The 19,913-nt window shown below is 44.9% G+C and overlaps 1 protein-coding gene across 16 annotated transcripts in view; it reads left to right on the forward strand.

Annotated features, from left to right (window-relative positions):
• The window catches only part of cast (calpastatin), a 318,006-nt gene extending 300,973 nt beyond the window's left edge, over positions 1-17,033 (forward strand). For all 16 annotated transcript variants that reach the window (XM_072516336.1, XM_072516333.1, XM_072516334.1 and 13 more), the window contains 5 exons: positions 2,575-2,670; positions 6,897-6,959; positions 8,828-8,926; positions 12,920-12,988; positions 15,586-17,033. In XM_072516336.1, the coding sequence (XP_072372437.1) occupies positions 2,575-2,670; positions 6,897-6,959; positions 8,828-8,926; positions 12,920-12,973 (312 nt within the window). In that variant the 3' untranslated portion in view covers positions 12,974-12,988; positions 15,586-17,033. The remainder of the gene's footprint in view (positions 1-2,574; positions 2,671-6,896; positions 6,960-8,827; positions 8,927-12,919; positions 12,989-15,585) is intronic.
• Positions 17,034-19,913: the final 2,880 nt, after the last annotated feature.

The raw sequence follows: 19,913 nt of genomic DNA on the forward strand, positions 1-19,913 counted from the left end.
GCACGTCCTGAAGGCCACCTTGGAGAGCGCTTACCTGGAGATCAGAGGCTGAATGCCCTTGACTGATGAAGTGTTCCCCGACTGAAAGGGAACACTGCTGCCTGGCAATTGTCGCGTGATGTCCGTTCATCCATTGTCGCAGCGTCTGCATGGTCTCGCCAATACACACGCTTTGGGACATCCTTTCCTGCAGCGTATGAGGTAGACAATGTTGGCCGAGTCGCACGAGTATGTACCGCATACCTGGTGGGTGGTGTTCTCACATGTAATGGTGGTATCCATGTCGATGATCTGGCACGTCTTGCAGAGATTGCCATGGTAGGGTTGTGTGGTGTCGTGGTTGCTATTCTGAAGGCTGGGTAGTTTGCTGCAAACAATGGTTTGTTTGAGGTTGCGCAGTTGTTTGAAGGCAAATAGTGGGAGTGTGAGGATGACCTTGGCAAGATGTTCATCTTCATCGATGACGTGTTGAAAGTTGCGAAGAAGATGTCATAGTTTCCCCGCTCTGGGGAAGTACTGGACGACGAAGGGTACTCTGTCGGTTGTGTCCCGTGTTGTCTTTTGAGGGGGTCAGTGCGTTTTTTTGCCGTTTCGCGGTACCACTCGTGCGACTCGGCCAATATTGTCTACCTCATACACTGCAGGAAAGGATGTCCCAAAGCGTGGTGTATTAGCGAGACCATGCAGACGCTGCGACAATGGATGAACGGACATCACACGACAATTGCCAGGCAGCAGTGTTCCCTTTCAGTCGGGGAACACTTCAGCAGTCAAGGGCATTCAGCCTCTGATCTCCGGGGAAGCGTTCTCCAAGGCGGCGTTCAGGACGCCCGTCAACGCAAAATTGCCGAGCAGAAATTTATAGCCGAGTTCCACACACATGAGTACGGCATCAACCGGGACCTTGGATTCATGTTACATTACATTCATTCCCCACCATCTGGCCTGGGATTGCGAAATCCTGACAATTGTCCTGGCTTGAGACAATTCACACCTCTTTCACCTTGGATTACCCCTCTCTCTGGATCTGTAAAGACTTAATTACCTGCAAATGCTCGCATTCAAAGTATCGTCTTGCATCTTTGACTTTGTCTATATATATGTTTCTGGAACATACCTCTTCATTCACCTGAGGAAGGAGCAGTGCTCCGAAAGCAAGTGATTTGAAACAAATCTGTTGGACTTTAACCTGGTGTTGTAAGACCTCTTACTGATCTGATGATTGTTCACTGTGTATTATGCAAACTTACAAACGGGCACCATTTTCAGACCAGAAAAGTGCCTGCTATCTCAAACAACCCTCGAAAGGCAAAGTGTCTCAAAAAGTTCAACAAGTAGAAAGCGATTTCATGCTGCTACTATGCAGTGGTGACATGAGTGATATTTTCCACCAACTGGATGCTGCTGCCAGTCCAAAAAGACATTCTATCACACAATTGAGCAACGTTGTGTATGAATTTCAGTGGCAGTGCAATGCCAGGTACATCGGCGGTATCAAAGATTGGCTGTTTAAATCAAACAGCATGTGCCATTGGTTGTTTGTATTTGCAGAGGACAGACCAAACTTAACCAGCTTGCAAATCCCCAAACAAATACTGTTAGACGTGATTCTGTGATTGAACAGCACTTGCTGAACAATCCTGAGTGTGCTAATAGCTACACTAACTAGCTCCCCAACTAATTAAAGATGATCAGTTGAGCACATAATGTGACACATTTATACTTTTTATAATCTTTCTTAGTGCCACAAGTAGGCTTACATTAACACTACAATGGTGTTACTGTGAAAATCCCCTAGTTGCCACACTATGGCGCCTGTTCTGACACTGAGGGAGAATTCAGAATGTCCAATTCATCTAACAAGCATGTCTTTCCTGACTTGTGGGAGGAAACAGGAACACCCGGAGGTAACCCACGCAGACATGGGGAGGACGTGCAGACTCTGCACAGACAGTGACCCAAGCCGGGAATTGAACCTGGGTCCCTGGCGCTGTGAAGCACCAGTGCTAACCACTGTGCTACCTTGCCATGAAAAAACATATGTTCTTATGCAGGAAATCTCTCTCTGCAAAGGAGAAAAATATGTTCAAACCTTGTGCCTTTTTTGAATTACCCGGGAGCTTGGGAAGCCTTTAGTTCCCCACTTCCTCTTTCATGGTAATGCCTCGGCCAACCAGCCAATTAATCAGCATCCTTTTATCCTCCAGTATAGATTCTTGTGATCATTTGAAATTTGGCATTCTTTCATTTGTGCTAACGATTGGAAGATGAAAGCCTTTAGCAGTGGCTCCCTTTTCAGTCGCATTCAAGCTCTGTACTACCAAGCAACTGAATAATTACAGAATTCCCGTAACAGCCTCCCCGAACAGGCGCCGGAATGTGGCGACTAGGGGCTTTTCACAGTAACTTCATTTGAAGCCTACTTGTGACAATAAGGGATTTTCATTTCATTTCATTTCAAGTATTTATTTCATTCAGTTAATTTTGCCAAACATTTCTTTAAATAAATATAGTGTATGAATATTCAAGCTCAATATTTGTGACTTTGTTTAGAACATGTTTTCATATTTTCAGGAAACTGATCATACCAACAAGAAGCCTGAACTGGTGGGAGAAACTGAAGAATCGCTACCTCCTGATTACAGATTTATAGAGCAAGCTGATCCTAAGGTGCAGCCAACTAATTAATTTGTATTAATTCAATTGTTGCTTCAGTACTTTACTGCTTTCAAATTGTTTCCTGTATGCATAAGAAACAGATGCAGGAGCAGGCTACATTGCTTCTCAAACCTTTTGCTCATTTAATAGGATCGGGACTTATTCTTCATCCCAACTCCATATTTCCGCCATATCTCCATATCCCTTGATCGCCTTGGCATCTAAACATTTAACAATATCAGTCTTGAATATACTCAGTCACTAAGCATCACGGGGCACTGGACTGGTGAATGCTACGATTTGCAATCTTCTGAATGAAGATATTTCTCCCCCTCTCAGTTTGAAATGTCTGTTACCTCATTCTGAGTCCATGCCCCAGTTAGCCTCTCTGCAGCTACTCTGACACTCCTTTCAGAATCTTGTGTTTCAGGTAGATCACCTCCCATTCTTCTACACACAAGAAAGTACGTTATATTCAATCTCTCTTCATAGAACACCACTCTCATCCCTGGAATTAATCTAGTGAACCTTCATCGCACTCTCTTTAAGACAAATGTGTCCTTCCTTAGATACAGAGATCACATAAGCTGTGGTCTCACCAAAGCCCTGTACAATTGCTGGAAAACTGTACCCTTGTACTCCAACCCTTTTACATTAAAGATTGACATACGATTGATCATTTGCTTTCCTAATTGCTTGCTATTCCTGCATATTAATTTTCTGTGTTTCTTGTGCAAGGACTCCCAAATCCCTCTGAACGCCAACATTTAATAGTTTGCACCATTTTAAAAATATTTTTTGCGATCTTTTGGCTGTTCACACTGGCAGGATCTTCCAGTCCTGCTGACGGCACACCCCTGCTGCGGGTTTCCCAGCGCCAGGAGGTAGATTCAATGGGAAATCCCATTGACAGCGGCAGGACCAGAAGATCCCGCCGGGCCACCTCCCGGTGCTGAGAAACACGTGAGGCCAGAGAATCTCGCCTGTTGTTTTTCCATTCTTACTACCAGGGGCTGATTTAGCACACTGGGATAAATCACTGGCTTTTCAAGCAGGCCAGCAGTTCAATTCCCGTACCAGCCTCCCCGAACAGGCGCCGTAATGTGGCAACTAGGGGCTTTTCATAGTAGCTTCTTTGAAGCCGACTTGTGACAATAAGCGATTTTCATTTCATTTCAAAGTGAATAACCTCCCATTTTCCCTCATTCTACTCCATCTGCCACCTTCTTACCTAATTGCTTAACCTGGATGTCTCTTTGCAGACTCTTCTAGCACTGCGCAGCAGACTATGTTGATTTCCCAGGGTAAAGCAATGTTGTTAAGAGCTCTGCTGATATTGAATGCAGGAATATCCCGAAACCCAGAAGGGTAACTTGGAACACTGGTTCTGAGTGGTGTATATTTTCAATGTCGTATACTGTGAAAAAAATATGTGAACCAGGGAGGAATAGTCCAGCTGTTGTGTGAACAATTAATAAAGAATATTTATTAACTTAAAAGAAAAAAACACATGAAAAGGATTATAATCCACTGGAACACTTAGGTACACCGATGGCTATACACATAGTGTTACATGAAAATACCTCTTGGTTCCCAACTACCTAAATTCCCTGAACTCTGAGAGGTGCCTTTATTCCCAAACAACAGCCAATACTATGTAACTTTATGAGCTAAATCCAGCAAATAATTACTATGCACACATTATGTGGCCACATTTGGGAAATCTGCTCAGTTCGAGTTTTGATTTTAACCAGCTGCCTGTTAGCAATAACTTGGTTTTGGGAGACTGTTTCTGCAGATGGGTTTGGCTGACGGTAGCTGTGCCTGTATTTATTTCCCTTTTCCCTAGTCATTGTGCTATGGACATACCATTCATTCCCTTTGATGTTATCCACCCTGTGGCATCTGCTTGTGGCATAGATGCGTCAACTTTGTTATCTCTCCACTCTGAAGTTTCCTTTTCTATACCCCCTCCATTGTTTTCCGCTAGTCACCTAGGTAAACAGTTGCTTTTCTCACTGATATGTTGATTCACATCTCAGCATCACTTCATACATCTCCCTGTTTTATTTTATTTTATCCCAATTTAATTTCTTAATTTAAATTTTCCGCAATTCTTAAATGTCATGGGAACTGTCATGTCACCTGTACGTCCCATGTAGTGTTTTTCAATGATGCTGATAAGAGAACCGCAATGAATGGCTTGTGGCGCTGCCTGCCCATGTGGAATCCATGTCGGTATCAAGCAGTGCTGCACTGAGCTAATATCTCCCCCCATGTGTCTTCCTCATATTGTCCCATCTAGCTTTCTATCATTAGCAAACTTGGATATATTACACTCAGTCCCTCATCTAAAGTAAGTTCCTTAGATTGTGAATAGCTGAGGATACAGCACTGGTCTTAGCAGCACTCCACCATTAATAGCCGCCAAACTGAATCTGACCTGTTATTCTGCTGTTTTTTCCTTTTCTTTAATCACTAGTCCTCTGTCCAAGCTAACGTATTACCCCAACTATATGTGTCCTTTTATTGTTCATGTGGCACCTCATGGAATGCCTTTTTTCAAATCCAAATACATTGCATCCACCTTTTCCCCTTTTTTCTACCCTGGTAGGTACAAAATGGCAAGAAATTTTTTGAATGTTAAAAAATATTTCTGCAATTATTTCTGCACAAGAGCAGAAATAATCCCAAAATCTCAGTAATTCGAAAAATGTAAATACTGAATAGTTATTCTAAAATTAACATTAGCACACTGTGCTCTCCATTGTTTAATGCAGCAATATGATGTGGTGACGGTTCAACTCACTGATCGAAAGAATCTATTATTAGTGGCAACAGGGCACTTGGAAAATCATAATAGGCTTATACAGATTTATGAAAGGGAAATCCTGACTGAAAGATCTGTTTGAGTTTTTGAAGGATGTCACTGGGTGGTGTGTAAATGGGGAATCTATGTATGTAGTGTACTTGGATTTTCAATAAGGGGCTGGTTTAACACAGGGCTAAATCGCTGGCTTTGAAAGCAGACCATGGCAGGCCAGCAGCACGGTTCAATTCCCGTACCAGCCTCCCCGAACAGGCACCGGAATGTGGCGACTAGGGGCTTTTCACAGTAACTTCATTTGAAGCCTACTTGTGACAATAAGCGTTTTTCAAGGTGTCACACGAGGTTGTTCCATAAAGTTAGGGCTTATGGGATCGGGAGTAATGTATTAGCATGGGTGGAGGATTGGTTAACGGACAGCAAACAGAGAAGGAAAACACATGCCATTTTACTGTTGGGAGGACGTTACAAATGGCGTGCCGCAAGGATCATTGCTAGGGCCTCTATTACAAGCTGCATCAATGACTTTGATGAGGGGATCGAGTATTACGTATTCAAATTTGCTGATGATACAAAGTTAGTTAGGAAAGCACATGCAGAGGAGGACACAGAGAGGCTGGAAGAGGATTTAAGCTGGTGAAATGAGTGGACAGAGCATGGCAGATGGACATAATGTGGAGAGATGTTGAGTTATCCATTTTCATAGTAAAAAATAGAAAAGCAGAATGTTTCTTAAATGCAGTAAAATAAGGATTGCTGATAATCAGAGGAATCTGGATATCCTTGTACAGGAGTCACAAACATTTAACATCAGGAACTGCGAGCAATTAGGGAATAATTGCATGTTTGTCTTCATCTCAAAAAGATAGGAGTAGAAGAGCAAAGAAGTATTTAAGCAATTGGCGAGGGCCTTGGTGAGACCACACCTGGATTACAGGGGACAGTTTTAGTCTCCTTATCTAAAGAAATATATACTTGCCTATGGGGCAGTGCAACAGTGGTTTACTGGACTGACTCCTGGAATGGGGGGATTGCCCTCTGGAGAGAGATTGAGTCTATAATCACTAAATTTAGTAGAATGAGAGGTGATCTCATTGAAACATATCAAATTCTTAAGGTGCTTGACAAGGTAGATGCTGGGAAGATGCGTCCCCCAGATGAGTAGTCTAAAACCAGGGTTCACGGTCTCTGAGGGGCAGACTAGACTTGAGGGGCCAGAAGGCCTATTCTAGAACCTCTTTCTTTAGGTCTCATGAGGTTTACATTGATATGTATACACCACATTTACACGGTAGTGATTTCACTCTCAGATGCTGAAGTATTTGTGTTGCTGCTGTGACAGCTGCTTTATAAGTTCTAAATAATTCTGATATTCCTTGGAGGAATCTGATGAAGTTGTTTGTTGTAACAGGATAAAGGTAAAGTGGCTTCTTCCTCCACCGGTCCAGGAGCAAAACCAAAGGCACCAGAGAAGGTAAAGCTCAACTGATTATCTTATGAGCAACCCCTCAGGATACCATTCCATAATCAGTATCTCTCACGAGTTTATTTTGTAGAGGGGAGTGATAGAAGTTGGTTAAAGGTATCACTTCACTCAATACAAATCATAACTCCAGCCGTTGTTCAAGACTGGAGGATCGCGCACTTATTCTGAGTTTTGGAAGAAATAAAATGTGTTGTCCTTCTTGCTGTCGGGCAGGAGGACAAGAGAAATGTGAAGATAAAAGGCAGAAAAATTGTAATTTATCCCACTGACAATTTATTCCCATCACTGTTAAATAAATGGAGCTTATGTTCTCTGGAGTTTAGAAGAATGAGAGACATTCAGCAATTGTTTCCACCAATTGGGGAGTCTAAAACATGGGGGCACAGCCTCAGGATAAGAGGGCCAATCATTTAGTACTGAGATATGAAGAAATTACTTCACTCAAAGGATTGTGAACCTTTGGAGTTCTCCATCATTGTGAATGCTGCATTGTTGAGTACATTTATGGCTGAGATAGATTTTTGTCTCTCAGGGAATTGAGGGATTTGGGGAGAGGTGGGTGGGACGTTAGCACAGTGGTTAGCACAGTTGCTTCACAGCTTCAGGGACCCATGTTCAATTCCCGGCTTGGGTCACTGTCTGTACGGAGTCTGCATATTCTCCCAGTGTTTGCGTGGGTTTCCTCCCACAAGTTCCAAAAGTGGTGCTTGTTAGATGAATTGGACATTCTGAATTCTCCCTCTGTGTACCCAAAGAGGCACCGGAATGTGGCGACTAGGGAATTTTCACAGTAACTTTGTTGCAGTGTAAATATAAGCAGACTCGATGGGCTGAGTGCCCTACTCCTATTTCTTGTGTTCATGGGTGGAGTGTTTTGGGACAGCTCAAATCCCGGTATGGCTGCGAAATCTCGTGAGAGGGCCAAAACAGTATTTGCACCAGTGAGATCTCAGTTTGAGATCTGCCTGCCCCCTGCCAGCGATGTTTCTGGACATGAACCTGATTTCCATTTTTTGAAATACATTGACATCTATTGGCCGGCCGTGACGCTATAACGTCCGCCCACGCCTTATCCTTCCACTCAGTCAGCGTAACGTCACGCCGGTGCGAATCACTACTGGTTTTCGGAAACAAAAAACAGTTGTGGTGACTTTGCTGGGGGCTCGGAAGTGAGTATAGTCCCTGGATGGTAACTGACATGGCTTGGCAATGGTTGGCAGTGCCAGGTTGGCAATGCCAGATTGGTAGTGCCAAGGGCGGGCCCTCTGCAGAGTCCCATTGGAGCGGTTCCCCTCGTGTGTGGGGGTGGGTCCGATAGTAGAGCGGGGATTTGGGTTGTGTATGCATTGTTGTGTTGGGGCTGGAGACTATGAAGGAGGGGTGGGGTTGATGCCAGCAAGGGGGTACCCCGATGCCAGCAAAGCAGGGGTCACCCTGATGCTTGTGTGGTGGGAGGGAGTTGCCCAAACCTTTGAGTGGTGGGGGGGAATGCCCTGTCCAGGGTTGGGGGAGGGGGGGGGGGAGTAAACATACATGTGGGTGAGGGGGCACCTCTCCAACCATTTTGGCCCCAATGCCTACCAGTTCAAGGCCCCAGTCTCAACAGAGACATTGCCTTCAAATCAGAGTCATTCTGCACCTTTATGGTACTTTGCTAATTCTTCCAGTATTTTGGTTGCATTGGCTGAGGCTGCCTGCTGACCAAGGAACAAAATTTTGCAAAGACACATTACTTCTAAAATAATATTGCCATAGCATTAAGGAATTGTATTTTTAATGTTTAAATTGGTTTGATTTTATTCAATGTATCTCTGATCTATATTACGTTTAAGACTGATTGTCATGTTCCCTGACAGTTGCTGACCAAGGAAGATCTAGTAGAGAGTATGTCATCGGATTTCGACTCCGGTTCTTCTGCTTCACATGCTGGGGCACAGGTGTCTAAGCAGAAAGAGGTAATGGCCTATTACTGCCAGCATGTTTATGTATTCAGTGTTTTGAACCCTAAACTGTTTTTTCTCAAACATGTTTCCTCGAATCTTCCTGATTAGAATCAGTGGATGGAATATCATTTGCTGCATTTCCCAGGCTGTACTATCTGTGAGTGCTGTTGCCCACTCAAGCATTGGATTGTAGAATCATCCCTCAGTTCTCTGGCAGATTTCCCTTTTCTCTTTCTCCCCTCCATCATAGAAACAGGAGTGAGCCATTCAAACTCTGGAAAACATTCCACCATTTAGTGGATTTGTGGCTGATCTGTACCTTAATCCCATTTACCAGGGACAAAGGAAGATCACAGTGCTGTGCATTTTTTGATGCCATTAAGATTTGGATCAGCATACTCTTTTTTTTAAATCTGTTTTCCTTTGTTCCCTGCCTACCTTGCTACCAGTACAGGGCCCATGGAGGCTATGTCTACTGGTGTTTTAGTGAAACCCTTTCATTTGAACTTCCCATACTGGAATACTCTGCCTACAAATCATTTTATTTCACTCAAGCAAGAAATAAAAAAATCACAGTTTACAGAATTTACAGAAGACGACCATTTATGAAAATCGCTTTGTCCAAGGTGTCTGTGCCCATGTTAGTCATTCAACTGGAACTGTTTCCCTCTTCTTATCATTGGTGCAAAAGAACTGGATGCAGCCAATAGATGGACATTGATTGGAGCGGCCTACCCCAATGGTCAAATCACCAGTCAGGTTCCTTTTGTGGATTTGTGATTCTCCTTGCACAGATTTATTTTATTCATTGTGTGCAGTCGATCCTTTATCTAATGTGCAGTAACAGAAAAAAATCTGCCTCGCCTCTTAATCCCGGGAGGGGAAATGCAGCAGCTGAATTCTGGCACAATGTTTTACAACAAATGTGAATAAATTGGGAGAAATTTTTCCAACAGTGTGGGTTTCCTAGATTTCGTGGCTTGAGCATTGTTCTCGAGCTGATTTTGAAGTTGCGATCTCACCAATTTTAATGAGAATAAATCGTGTTTACTTTCTTCATTGGGACTTCCTCCCTGCTGGCAGCCCTGCTGAAATAACCAATTCAATGGTTTCCATGCAAGTAAGAAAATTAGTAATACGTTCAGTAATTTTCTTAGAAGAATGAGTATTTTCATTCGATGTATTCCTTTTTTTAAATATAAATTTAGAGTACCCAATTCATTTTTTCCAATTAAGGGGCAATTTAGTGTGGCCAATCCACCTAACCTGCACATCTTTAGGGGTGAAACCCACACAAACACAGAGAGAATGTGCAAACTCCACACAGTGACCCAGGGCCGGGATGGAACCTGGGACCTCGGCTCCGTGAGGCTGCAGTGCTATCCACGGTACCACCGTGCTGCCCCGCATTCGAGGTATTCCTCTAGAATTCCCTCACTGGATAAAATGGTACTTTGAAGGCTAAATTTTCTGAATACATGTACATTTTTTAAAACAAGTATTCTAATTGTATAATTTTTCTTAAAATTAAAGATCTCCAGAATGTATCCATACTGTGAAATATTACAGCCTTTCCATATTGAGCCCACTGAACAAAGCGCTCATCCACACTGAGTGGATAGGTTTAAAGCTGCAGTTTGGATTGGATTTGCTGGATTGGATTTGTTTATTGTCACGTGTACCGAGGTACAGTGAAAAGTATTGTTCTGCGAACAGCTCAAACAGATCATCAAGTACATGAAAAAGAAAAGAAAAGAAAATCCACAATAGGGCAACACAAGGTACACAATGTAAATACACAGACACTGGCATCAGGTGAAGCATACAGGGGTGTAGTATTAATCAGGTCAGTCCATAAGAGGGTCGTTCAGGTGTCTGGTAACAGCAGGTAAGAAGCTGTTTTTGAGTCTGTGCATGCGAGTTCTCAGACTTTTGTACCTTCTGCCCGATGGAAGAAGTCGGAAGAGTGAGTAAGCCGGGTGGGAGGGATCTTTGATTATGCTGCCCGCTTTCCCCAGGCAGCGGGGGGTGTAGATGGAGTCAATGGATGGGAGGCAGGTTTGTGTGATGGACTGGGCTGTGTTCACACCTCTCTGAAGTTTCTTGCGGTCTTGGGCCATACCAGGCTGTGATGCAGCCAGATAGGATGCTTTCTATGCTGCATCTGTAAACGTTGGTTAGAGTTGTTGTGGACATGCCAAATTTCCTTAGTTTCCTGAGGAAGTATAGGTGCTGTTGTGCTTTCTTGGTGGTATCGTCGACGTGGGTGGACCAGGACACATTTTTGGTGATGTGCACCCCTAGGAATTTGAATCTGTTAACCATCTCCACCTCGGCCCCATTGATGCTGACAGGGGTGTGTACATCACTTTGCTTCCTGAAGTCAATGACCAGCTCTTTAGTTTTGTTGGCATTGAGGGATAGATTGTTGTCGTTGCACCACTTCACTAGGTTCTCTATCTCCGTCCTGTATTCTGACTCGTTATTCGAGATCCGGCCCACTATGGTCGTATCATCAGCAAACTTGTAGATGGAATTGGAACCAAATTTTGCCACGCAGTCGTGTGTGTACAGTGAGTAGAGTAGGGGGCTAAGTACGCAGCCTTGCGGGGCCCCGGTATTGAGGACTATTGTGGAGGTGGCGTTGTTTATTATTGCTGATTGTGGTCTGTGGGTCAGAATGTCTAGGATCCAGTTGCAGAGTAAGGAGCCAAGTCCTAGGTTTTGGAGCTTTGATATGAGCTTTTCTATCCGTAACAATGAACAAATGCATAAGACTGCTTCAACCCCCAAAACCAGTGACGTAGGACCAAAATCACCAAAGGTAAAGTCAAGTATGAGCAGGAATGCTTTGGTGTGAAATAAAAAAATACATTAGCAGCTGAATGTATTACTTGTTGAAATTGTTTACTTCCTTGCCACGGTGAATCAGTTGCATTCAGGAACTGCCTTCCACATATTAGCTGAACCTATCCATGAGTGGTGTGACTCTTAATTGGAAATTTTATATGTACCAGCAAAAATAAAATAGACCAATTCCTGGGTTTGCTGAATGACTGAGTCATGTCATTAAATTTTCAATTTCTCTGCACCAGATATCCTCCACATAAATGACAAGCTCGGATTTATTCAATGGTACATTTCCCACTTGATGGGAAAGGCTTCTCTTTTGAGCTGAAGGATAGTGGGACTAGATTTCTGTCCCTCAGCCTATTGCAATACTAAATTACTGCCTTTAAAGGAGCAGATAACTGTGTAATTTATAACACTACTGGCAGATGACGTAGGATGGGAGGGACATACCTTTGGAGAAACACCTTGGCTAAGATTCTCTCTTTCCACCCCCCCCCCACCCCCCCATTTTTGGTAGGTGGATGGGGGCAGAGAATCCAACGGGAGCCCCCAAATGCCTTTCACGCCAGCAGGAGTTCCCAATCAGATTGTTCCCACACCCTGCCAGTGATGTAATGGGGTTATGGCATGAAAGACTGGGAATATCATTACCATACATTTACATCTCATTATCGGGCTTCCTCATTGTAATGTATCCACATGTTAGCAATTCCGCCCGTCCCCCCCAACGACATCATATCATGCTGGTCTGGACCAATGGGGACTTGGGTTCCTGCCAGGGACACACAGGTAAGTACAGACCCCAGGAGGCGAGAATCATACCTGGCAATGCCAGGGGCTTCCATTGGGGAGGTTCAGGGTGCGGAGGGTCCTGTGTCTGTGGAGGAGCAAGGGGCCTTTTGGCCACAGGTGGGGGTGCAGATAGAAGTTGCAAGATTATATTTCATCTTCTTTTTAAACATTTTATTTTGCATACGATTGACAGGTGAGCAGAACTGGGTTCTTACCTCATTAAATATTTTGCCTTATGCAAAATAATGAGAACCAGAGTTATCTTCCTGCTTGTTTCAGCTTCCCGAATAGAAACGAGCTGTTTAATCGTGTGGAGTGATATTTTATTGTTTCATCTTATTTATTCTTTTAATATAATAGGCAAAAAATCAACCTACTGCTAAACGTGATGCAAAGAAACCCCGTAAACGCTAGCGTCTGCAAAACCAGGTAACCACAATGGAAATGTTATTTGTTCCTTTTTTGTTCAACGACAGCTTGGCATGGAGTGGAATCAACAAAGCCAGCTGAATAAATGGTCTCTATCTTGGTGATAAAGACATTCTAAGACCCTCACAGTTGGTGGAGGTGAGAGTGGAAGAGGCAAGATTGAAGGGTTCCGAAAGACAATAGAGAAAAATGGTGGGATGGTTACTTTTGTTCTCCTGTAGTCGTGGGCGAAAAATAAGTCTCCATGGATCATGATGTAATCCAAATCCAGTCGAAGCAGGCTCAGATTCTAGACACCATCAAGTCTGCATTTGGGGACAGAAAGTGGCGATTGTACCAGGGGACTGATTGGGATGGGAGACAGTTTTGCTGGGGAAAAGAGCATCGAAGATAGAGGTGAGGGAATGGTTCAGCAAAGCAACAACTGGAGATGTCAAAGTGAATAAAGGAAGAAAGGATGTGAAATAGTAAATCACAGCCCAGTCAACCATGCGATCTTATCCTTCAGTGTGGGTGTGGCATCGTACCAATGACTGAGACGATGTGGACTTTTGCATGCATACTGTAGTCAGAGCTATGAATAGTGATGGTAGAGGTTCTGACTTTCTTTTCATTACATGGCTGACCAGGAATCTCTCCTGCTGTTACTGCCTGGAATTGGTGTGCGCTGGAAGGATTTTCAGGTTGAAAATCAACCTATTTGTGTTATGAAGGCTTTCTTGGCCAACAAGTCCTAAACTGGGACTCAAAACCGGAAGTTCGGGCTCAGAGGCAGGGGTGCTACCCAAAGCGTCACATGACCTCCATTGTGTCTGGGTACTCGTGCACATTTAGGAGAGCTATCCTGAAGACTAGTGAAGCAACAATTTGACATTAATGTAGTCATGGGGCCATATCCATCAGCCAACATCCAAACTTCTTCTACCACTATCCCTGGGTAAGATGTGTCCCGTTGGGCAGGAGAGATCCACCAATGTTGACTGATGCATCCTTAAGTGTCCAAATCATTGATTCCAAACAGCATGGAGGTACAGAGTTTCACATGAACAAGGCCTCTTGCTGATCGCCATACTCTCTCAATTGGTGCTCCTCCATCTTGAACACAAGGTGAAACGAGCAGAGGTTTTTTTGTACAAAGAATATACTCTGAATGTAGGAACTTCAATGTCCAACATCAAGTATTAGCAGTCAAAAATCAAGCATCCCTGATGGCTTTAGCCATTGACTGTATACAACTGTAGCTATCATCTCTAATGTAGGCACATCTTTCATTCCTCCATAAAACTGCAATATCTGCTTTAATCCAGTGGAGATTGTAAAAGGATGTGCCAGGTACAGCATCAGGTATTCTATATAGTGATGTAAAAGCCTAATGAGATTACAACAGAAAGCATCCTGCATGCAAAACACCATAGGCAGCATGCTATAGCAAGAACTATGGAGACCCACAATTAGAGGATGTCCTGTCATCCTGCCACATGAATGACGGTGGGTAATCAGAGAACTAAAGAAGAGGCTGCATTAACAATGGTGCAGCCCAGAGGATGTGTTCAAGACATCCAAGGCTAAACGTTTGCAAGCATCCTCAGTCACAAATGCTGGATGGACGATCCTACTTTCCTCTTCCTCATCATCAGTGCCAGTGTCCAGCCAATCAGATTCACTCCGTGTGACAATTTAAAGCAGCTGCATGAAAATTGTAATCCTTGCTTAGAGCAGAGAAACACAGGGCTGGACTCTCCAAAAATGGGACTATGTCCCCACGCCAGTGTAAAAACGCTTGCGTTTCACTCTGGACTTTCCTTAAGAAAGTCCTGAGCAATTCTCCTACCTGCAGAGGGCTAGCAGGCCATGGAGTGCTTCTCGCAGCTCTGGCTGCGGATACGGGGCCCCGCACTTCCGGTTAGGAGTCCACGCATGCAGACAGCGGCGGCCTGTGGCGGCCGCGTCGTGCGACATGGCGGACTCAAACCGCAGACCGTCATGAAAAATGTAGGCCCGAGATCGTGCGCGCCTGCGGGTCCGTGCCGCCCGATCGCTCCCCTGGCCGTCCATGAGGCCCCCAACCAGGGCAGCCGCGGACTGAGTCCGTAGCCGCCACCCGAGGTTCCCAACGGCCGATACGTGGTTAGAACCACGCCGTCGGGAACTCACCCAGTTTTGTGCAGAGAATTGCAGGGAGGGCCTCTGTCAATGGCCCCCTACCCGCACCGCATAGATCGCGTGCGAGCGATTCTCCGGGGATCGGAGAATAGCTTCAGCGGCGTCGGTCCCAATTTCCGGGTAAATGGCCATTCTCCGCTCCCACATCGAACGCGATTTCGGCGTGGAGGCTCGGAGAATCCAGCCCACAATATTCATCCTGTCCATTCAGTAATTATAGACTTTCACCAATAATTTCAATGCAGATTCTCCCGAACCGTTTTGAGAGGAAACCTGGGAGATATGGCACAGGTGGCAGTTCATACAATTTCTCCAGGAGATCAGTCAGAATTAAAGTGGGAGATCAGTGACCTTTACAGAAATTCTGCCCCTTAGTATTTACTGGATTGATCTTTTTGTATTTTAAACTAATGATTTGTTTTTTTCTTCTGCAGGCCCTGGTTTAAAAACTGACCACTGTGTAAATGTTTTTTTCACTGGGAATGTGCCTCTGTATAAATAAATCTCTGTGATTTTCTTTCAATTTTCTAAAGAGCTGCTATAACATGACTTTTGGGGATGTAATGTATTGAACACTCAACGTTGAGCGTTATAGAAATTCAGACTCAACTTACTCATTGTAGCTTTATATCACTATGAAATAATGCCTGCTCTCTGAATGTTCACAAACTGGATTTATATATTTAAAAACTGAAATCTTTTTCTAACTGGGAAGGATGCTATATTTGTAGGAAATGTTTACTGCTGAAGTATTTTATGCCACAAAAATATTAACGTTACATTGTTGATGTGTGATAATTGCCACAGTACATTAGGCTGTATAGTTCTCGTGTTTTCAGTGAGTCAGAAAATGACTATGGATCTCTCCGAGAGCTGTCTGAGGCTGGAGCAGACTGTTCACAACCTTGGTGTTATATTTCACCCCAAGATGAGCCTCCGCCCCTACGCCAACTACATCATCAAGAGTGCTTACTTCAACTTCTGAAACATCGGCATCATGCCCGTGTCTCAGCCCATCTGCTGTTGAAACCCATATTTGTGCCTCTGTTACCCTTGGACTTGTCTAACCTATTGCTCTCCTGGATGGTCTCCCATCTGCCACTTATCTGAAACTCTGCCCACCTGTATCCTAACTCACAAAGTTCCATTCACCCTGTTAACCCTGTGCTCCCTGACTTCGATAAGATCCCGGTCTGGAGACACCGCCTCTGATTTAAAATCCTCATCCTTGTTTCTGTCGTCCCCCTTCATCTCTGTAATCCCGTCCAGCCCTTCAGTTGTTCCAATTCTGCAAAAGCAAAATATGGTAGATGCCAGAAATCAGAAATAGAAATGGAAAATTCTGGAAATACGCAGCAGATCTGGCAGTGTCTGTAAAGTGAGAAACAAAAGTTGACAGATCAGGGCATTGACCTTTCAGCAGACCTCCTCCAATTCTGACCTCTTGAGCCGATACCCAGTTTTAATTGCTTTGCTATTTGTGGCTGTGTCTTCAGCTGTGGAATTACCCCCTCAACCCCTCAGCCTACTTTAAGAAAGGCACTCCTTCAAACCTACATATTTTTTGAAGCTTTTGGTGATTTATCCTAATATTACCTTACATGGCTTGGTGTCAAATTATGTTTGGTAACTCTCCTGTAAAGCACCTTGGGACATTTTACAAAATGGGATATGCACGTGCAAGTTTTTGCACAGTAAAATGTTTACATTGACTGTAAAATGCTGATATTCGGTCCAGATATTCAATATTTTTCCTAACGCTGCATCACATGGAGCATTTTGTTAGAGATTCAATTCTTTCAAGGCTTTGGGTGTATTATAGAACCTGAATTATGTGGGTAAAAAGAGAATCTAAAAATAAAATGCATTAAAACTTGTAAAATATGATTGTCATTTTATTTGTATCTTAATTTAAAATCCAGTATCAGGAATAATATTTTTAAATATTGACAACTATCTTTTGGCGAGTAATTCACCCTCCATCATTCCCCTGCCCAGCATCTACAGGCACAAGTCAGGAGTGTGATGGAATATTCTCCACTTGCATGGATGAGTGCAGCTCCAGTTACATTCAAGAAGCTCAACACCATCCAAGACAAAGCAACCTGCTTGATTGGCACCACATTTACCAACTCAAACATTCACTCTCTTCACCACCGGCACACAGCAGCGGTTGTGTACATAACACACAAAATTCACTGCAGTAACTCACAAGCCTTCTTCGACAACACCTTCCAAACCTGAGACATCTAGCACCTCGGACAAAAGCAGCAGACAGGTGGAAACCACCAACTGCAGATTCCCCTCATCATCCTTACTTGGAAATATATCGTAATTCGTTCACTTGTCACTGGGTCAAAATCCTGGAAGTCCCTTCCTAACAGCACCATGTACGTACACCGCAGCAGTTCATGACGACAGTTCGTCACCACCTTCCTGAGGGCAGTTGGGGATAAGGCACAAATGCTGGTTACTCACATCCCATGCATGAATTTATAAAAGTCAGAACTGGAAGAAGTTAAGTGCAATGGGCTGGATTTTCCCAAAATGGGACTATGTCCCTATGCCGGCGTACAAACGCTGGCGTTTTACTCTGAAGAGTCCTGTGAAAAAGTGGAGCCGATTCACTGACCTGCAGGGGGCTAGCAGGGACCCAGAGTAATTCACGCAGCTTTAGCTGCGGATACGGGCCCCCACACCTCTGGTTTTGAGTTTGCACATGCACACGGCGGTGGCCTCCAACGTGGCCTCAGACCGCGGAGGCATAGAAATTAGAGCCCCACCCCAATCGGCCATGCGCCCGAAGATCTGACCGCGCCGATCTGTCCCCTGGCTGCCTATAAGGCCCCCCGCCCACCAGTGTCCGATCCCCCTGCCCCCCCCACCAGGACAGCCGCGGACTGAGTCCGCAGCTGCCACGCGAGCATCCTGACCGGCGATAGGTGGTTAGAACCACGCCGACGGGAACTCAGCCGGTCGGGAGCGGAGGATCACTGGGCGAGCTTCTGACAATGGGCCCCCCGCCGCACAGAGTACTCCGCGATCACGCTGATTCTCGGATACCTGAGAATCGCCAAACTGGCGGCGGGCCCGATTTCGGCGTGAAATTGGATTCTCCGCCCCCGCGCCAAGCGCGATTTCGCCGCTGGGCTGCGGAGAATCCAGCCCAACATGTCTTTTTAAATATTTTTATTCTCCTTTTTCACATTTTCTCCCAAATTTACACCCACCAACAATAAACAATAATCAGTAACAAATATGTCAATCCCCATATCAATAACAACAATCCCATCCTCCCACCAAACCCCAAACATTAGCCCGCATGTTCACACAAACAAATAACAAAAAGGAATTGGGGATCACCCATAGTGGCCATTAACACACACAGCCCCTCCTCCCCCCCAACCATCCCACCCACACACCCCAACTAATGTTCGATGTTATCCAGTTCTTCAAAGTGCATAATGAATAATGCCCATGAATTATAGAACCCCTCCATCCTTCCCCTCTGTTCAAACTTAACCTTCTCAAGAGTCAAGAATTCCAACAGGTCCCCCCGCCACGCCAGGGCATAGGGTGGAAAGGTTGCTCTCCAACCTATCAGGCTCCGCCTTCGGGCGATCAACGAGGCAAAGGCTGCACCATCTGCCTCCGCACCCGTTTCCAACCCTGGCTGGTCGGACACCCCGAATATGGACTCCCGAGTGTCCAGGTCTAGTTTCACGTGCACCACTTTAGAAATTACCCTAAAACCCTCCTTCCATTAATCCTCTAGCTTTGGACAGGACCGAAACATATGAACACTCGAAGCAGCTCCAATATTCCCCCTATTGACACACTCAGTTCCGACACGTATAACAGCAAGTCATGGGCATATAAGGACACCCTATGCTCTATCCTCTCCCCCCCCCCCCCCTCCCCCTTTCCATACCCCCAAACTTCTTAATGCGATGGCCAATGGGTCAATCGCGAGTGCAAACAGCAGGGGGGACATAGGACATCCCTGCCTCGTCCCACGGTGGAGAGAAAAGTATCTCCAGCTGATGTTATTTGTGTGGACAGTCGCCCTCGGCTCCTTATATAGTAGCTTTACCCAGTTCACAAATCTTGGTCCAATCCCAAACCGCTCCAGAACTGCCATCAAGTACCCACATTCTACCTGGTCAAATGCCTTCTCAGCGTCCAATGCCACAACTACCTCTATTTCCTTCCCCTCTGCCGGTGCCATAAAGACGTTCAATACCCTTCTAACGTTTGAAAAGAGCTGCCTCCCTCTCACGAACCCTGTCTGATCCTCCCCTATCACCTTCGGAAGGCACTCCTCCAGCCTACCCGTCAGTACCTTCGCCAATACTTTTGCGTCCACATTCAGAAGTGATATGGGCCTATACGACCCACACTCCGTCGGATCCTTATCTTTTTTTAGCAACAGGGAAATCGATCCCTGCACCAAGGTTTGTGGCAACACCCCCTTCCCTATCACTTCTTCAAACATCCCCACCATCAGGGGTGCCAGTTTATCCTTGAATTTTTTATAATATTCCACCGGAAACCCATCCGGCCCTGCCACCTTCCCCGACTGCATCCTCCCAATCGCATCCTTTCTCACTTGCTCCACTATCGCTCCTTCTAATGTAGCCCTGTCCCCCTCCCCTAACCTCGGGTACTCCAACCCATCTAGAAATTCCTGCATCTCACGGTCTCCCCCAGGTGACTCTGACCTGTACAACCTCTCATAAAATTCCTCAAAAACCTTGTTAAT

The sequence above is a fragment of the Scyliorhinus torazame genome, chromosome 9, assembly GCF_047496885.1.
Source record: "Scyliorhinus torazame isolate Kashiwa2021f chromosome 9, sScyTor2.1, whole genome shotgun sequence".
Classification (NCBI taxonomy): Eukaryota; Metazoa; Chordata; class Chondrichthyes; order Carcharhiniformes; family Scyliorhinidae; genus Scyliorhinus; species Scyliorhinus torazame.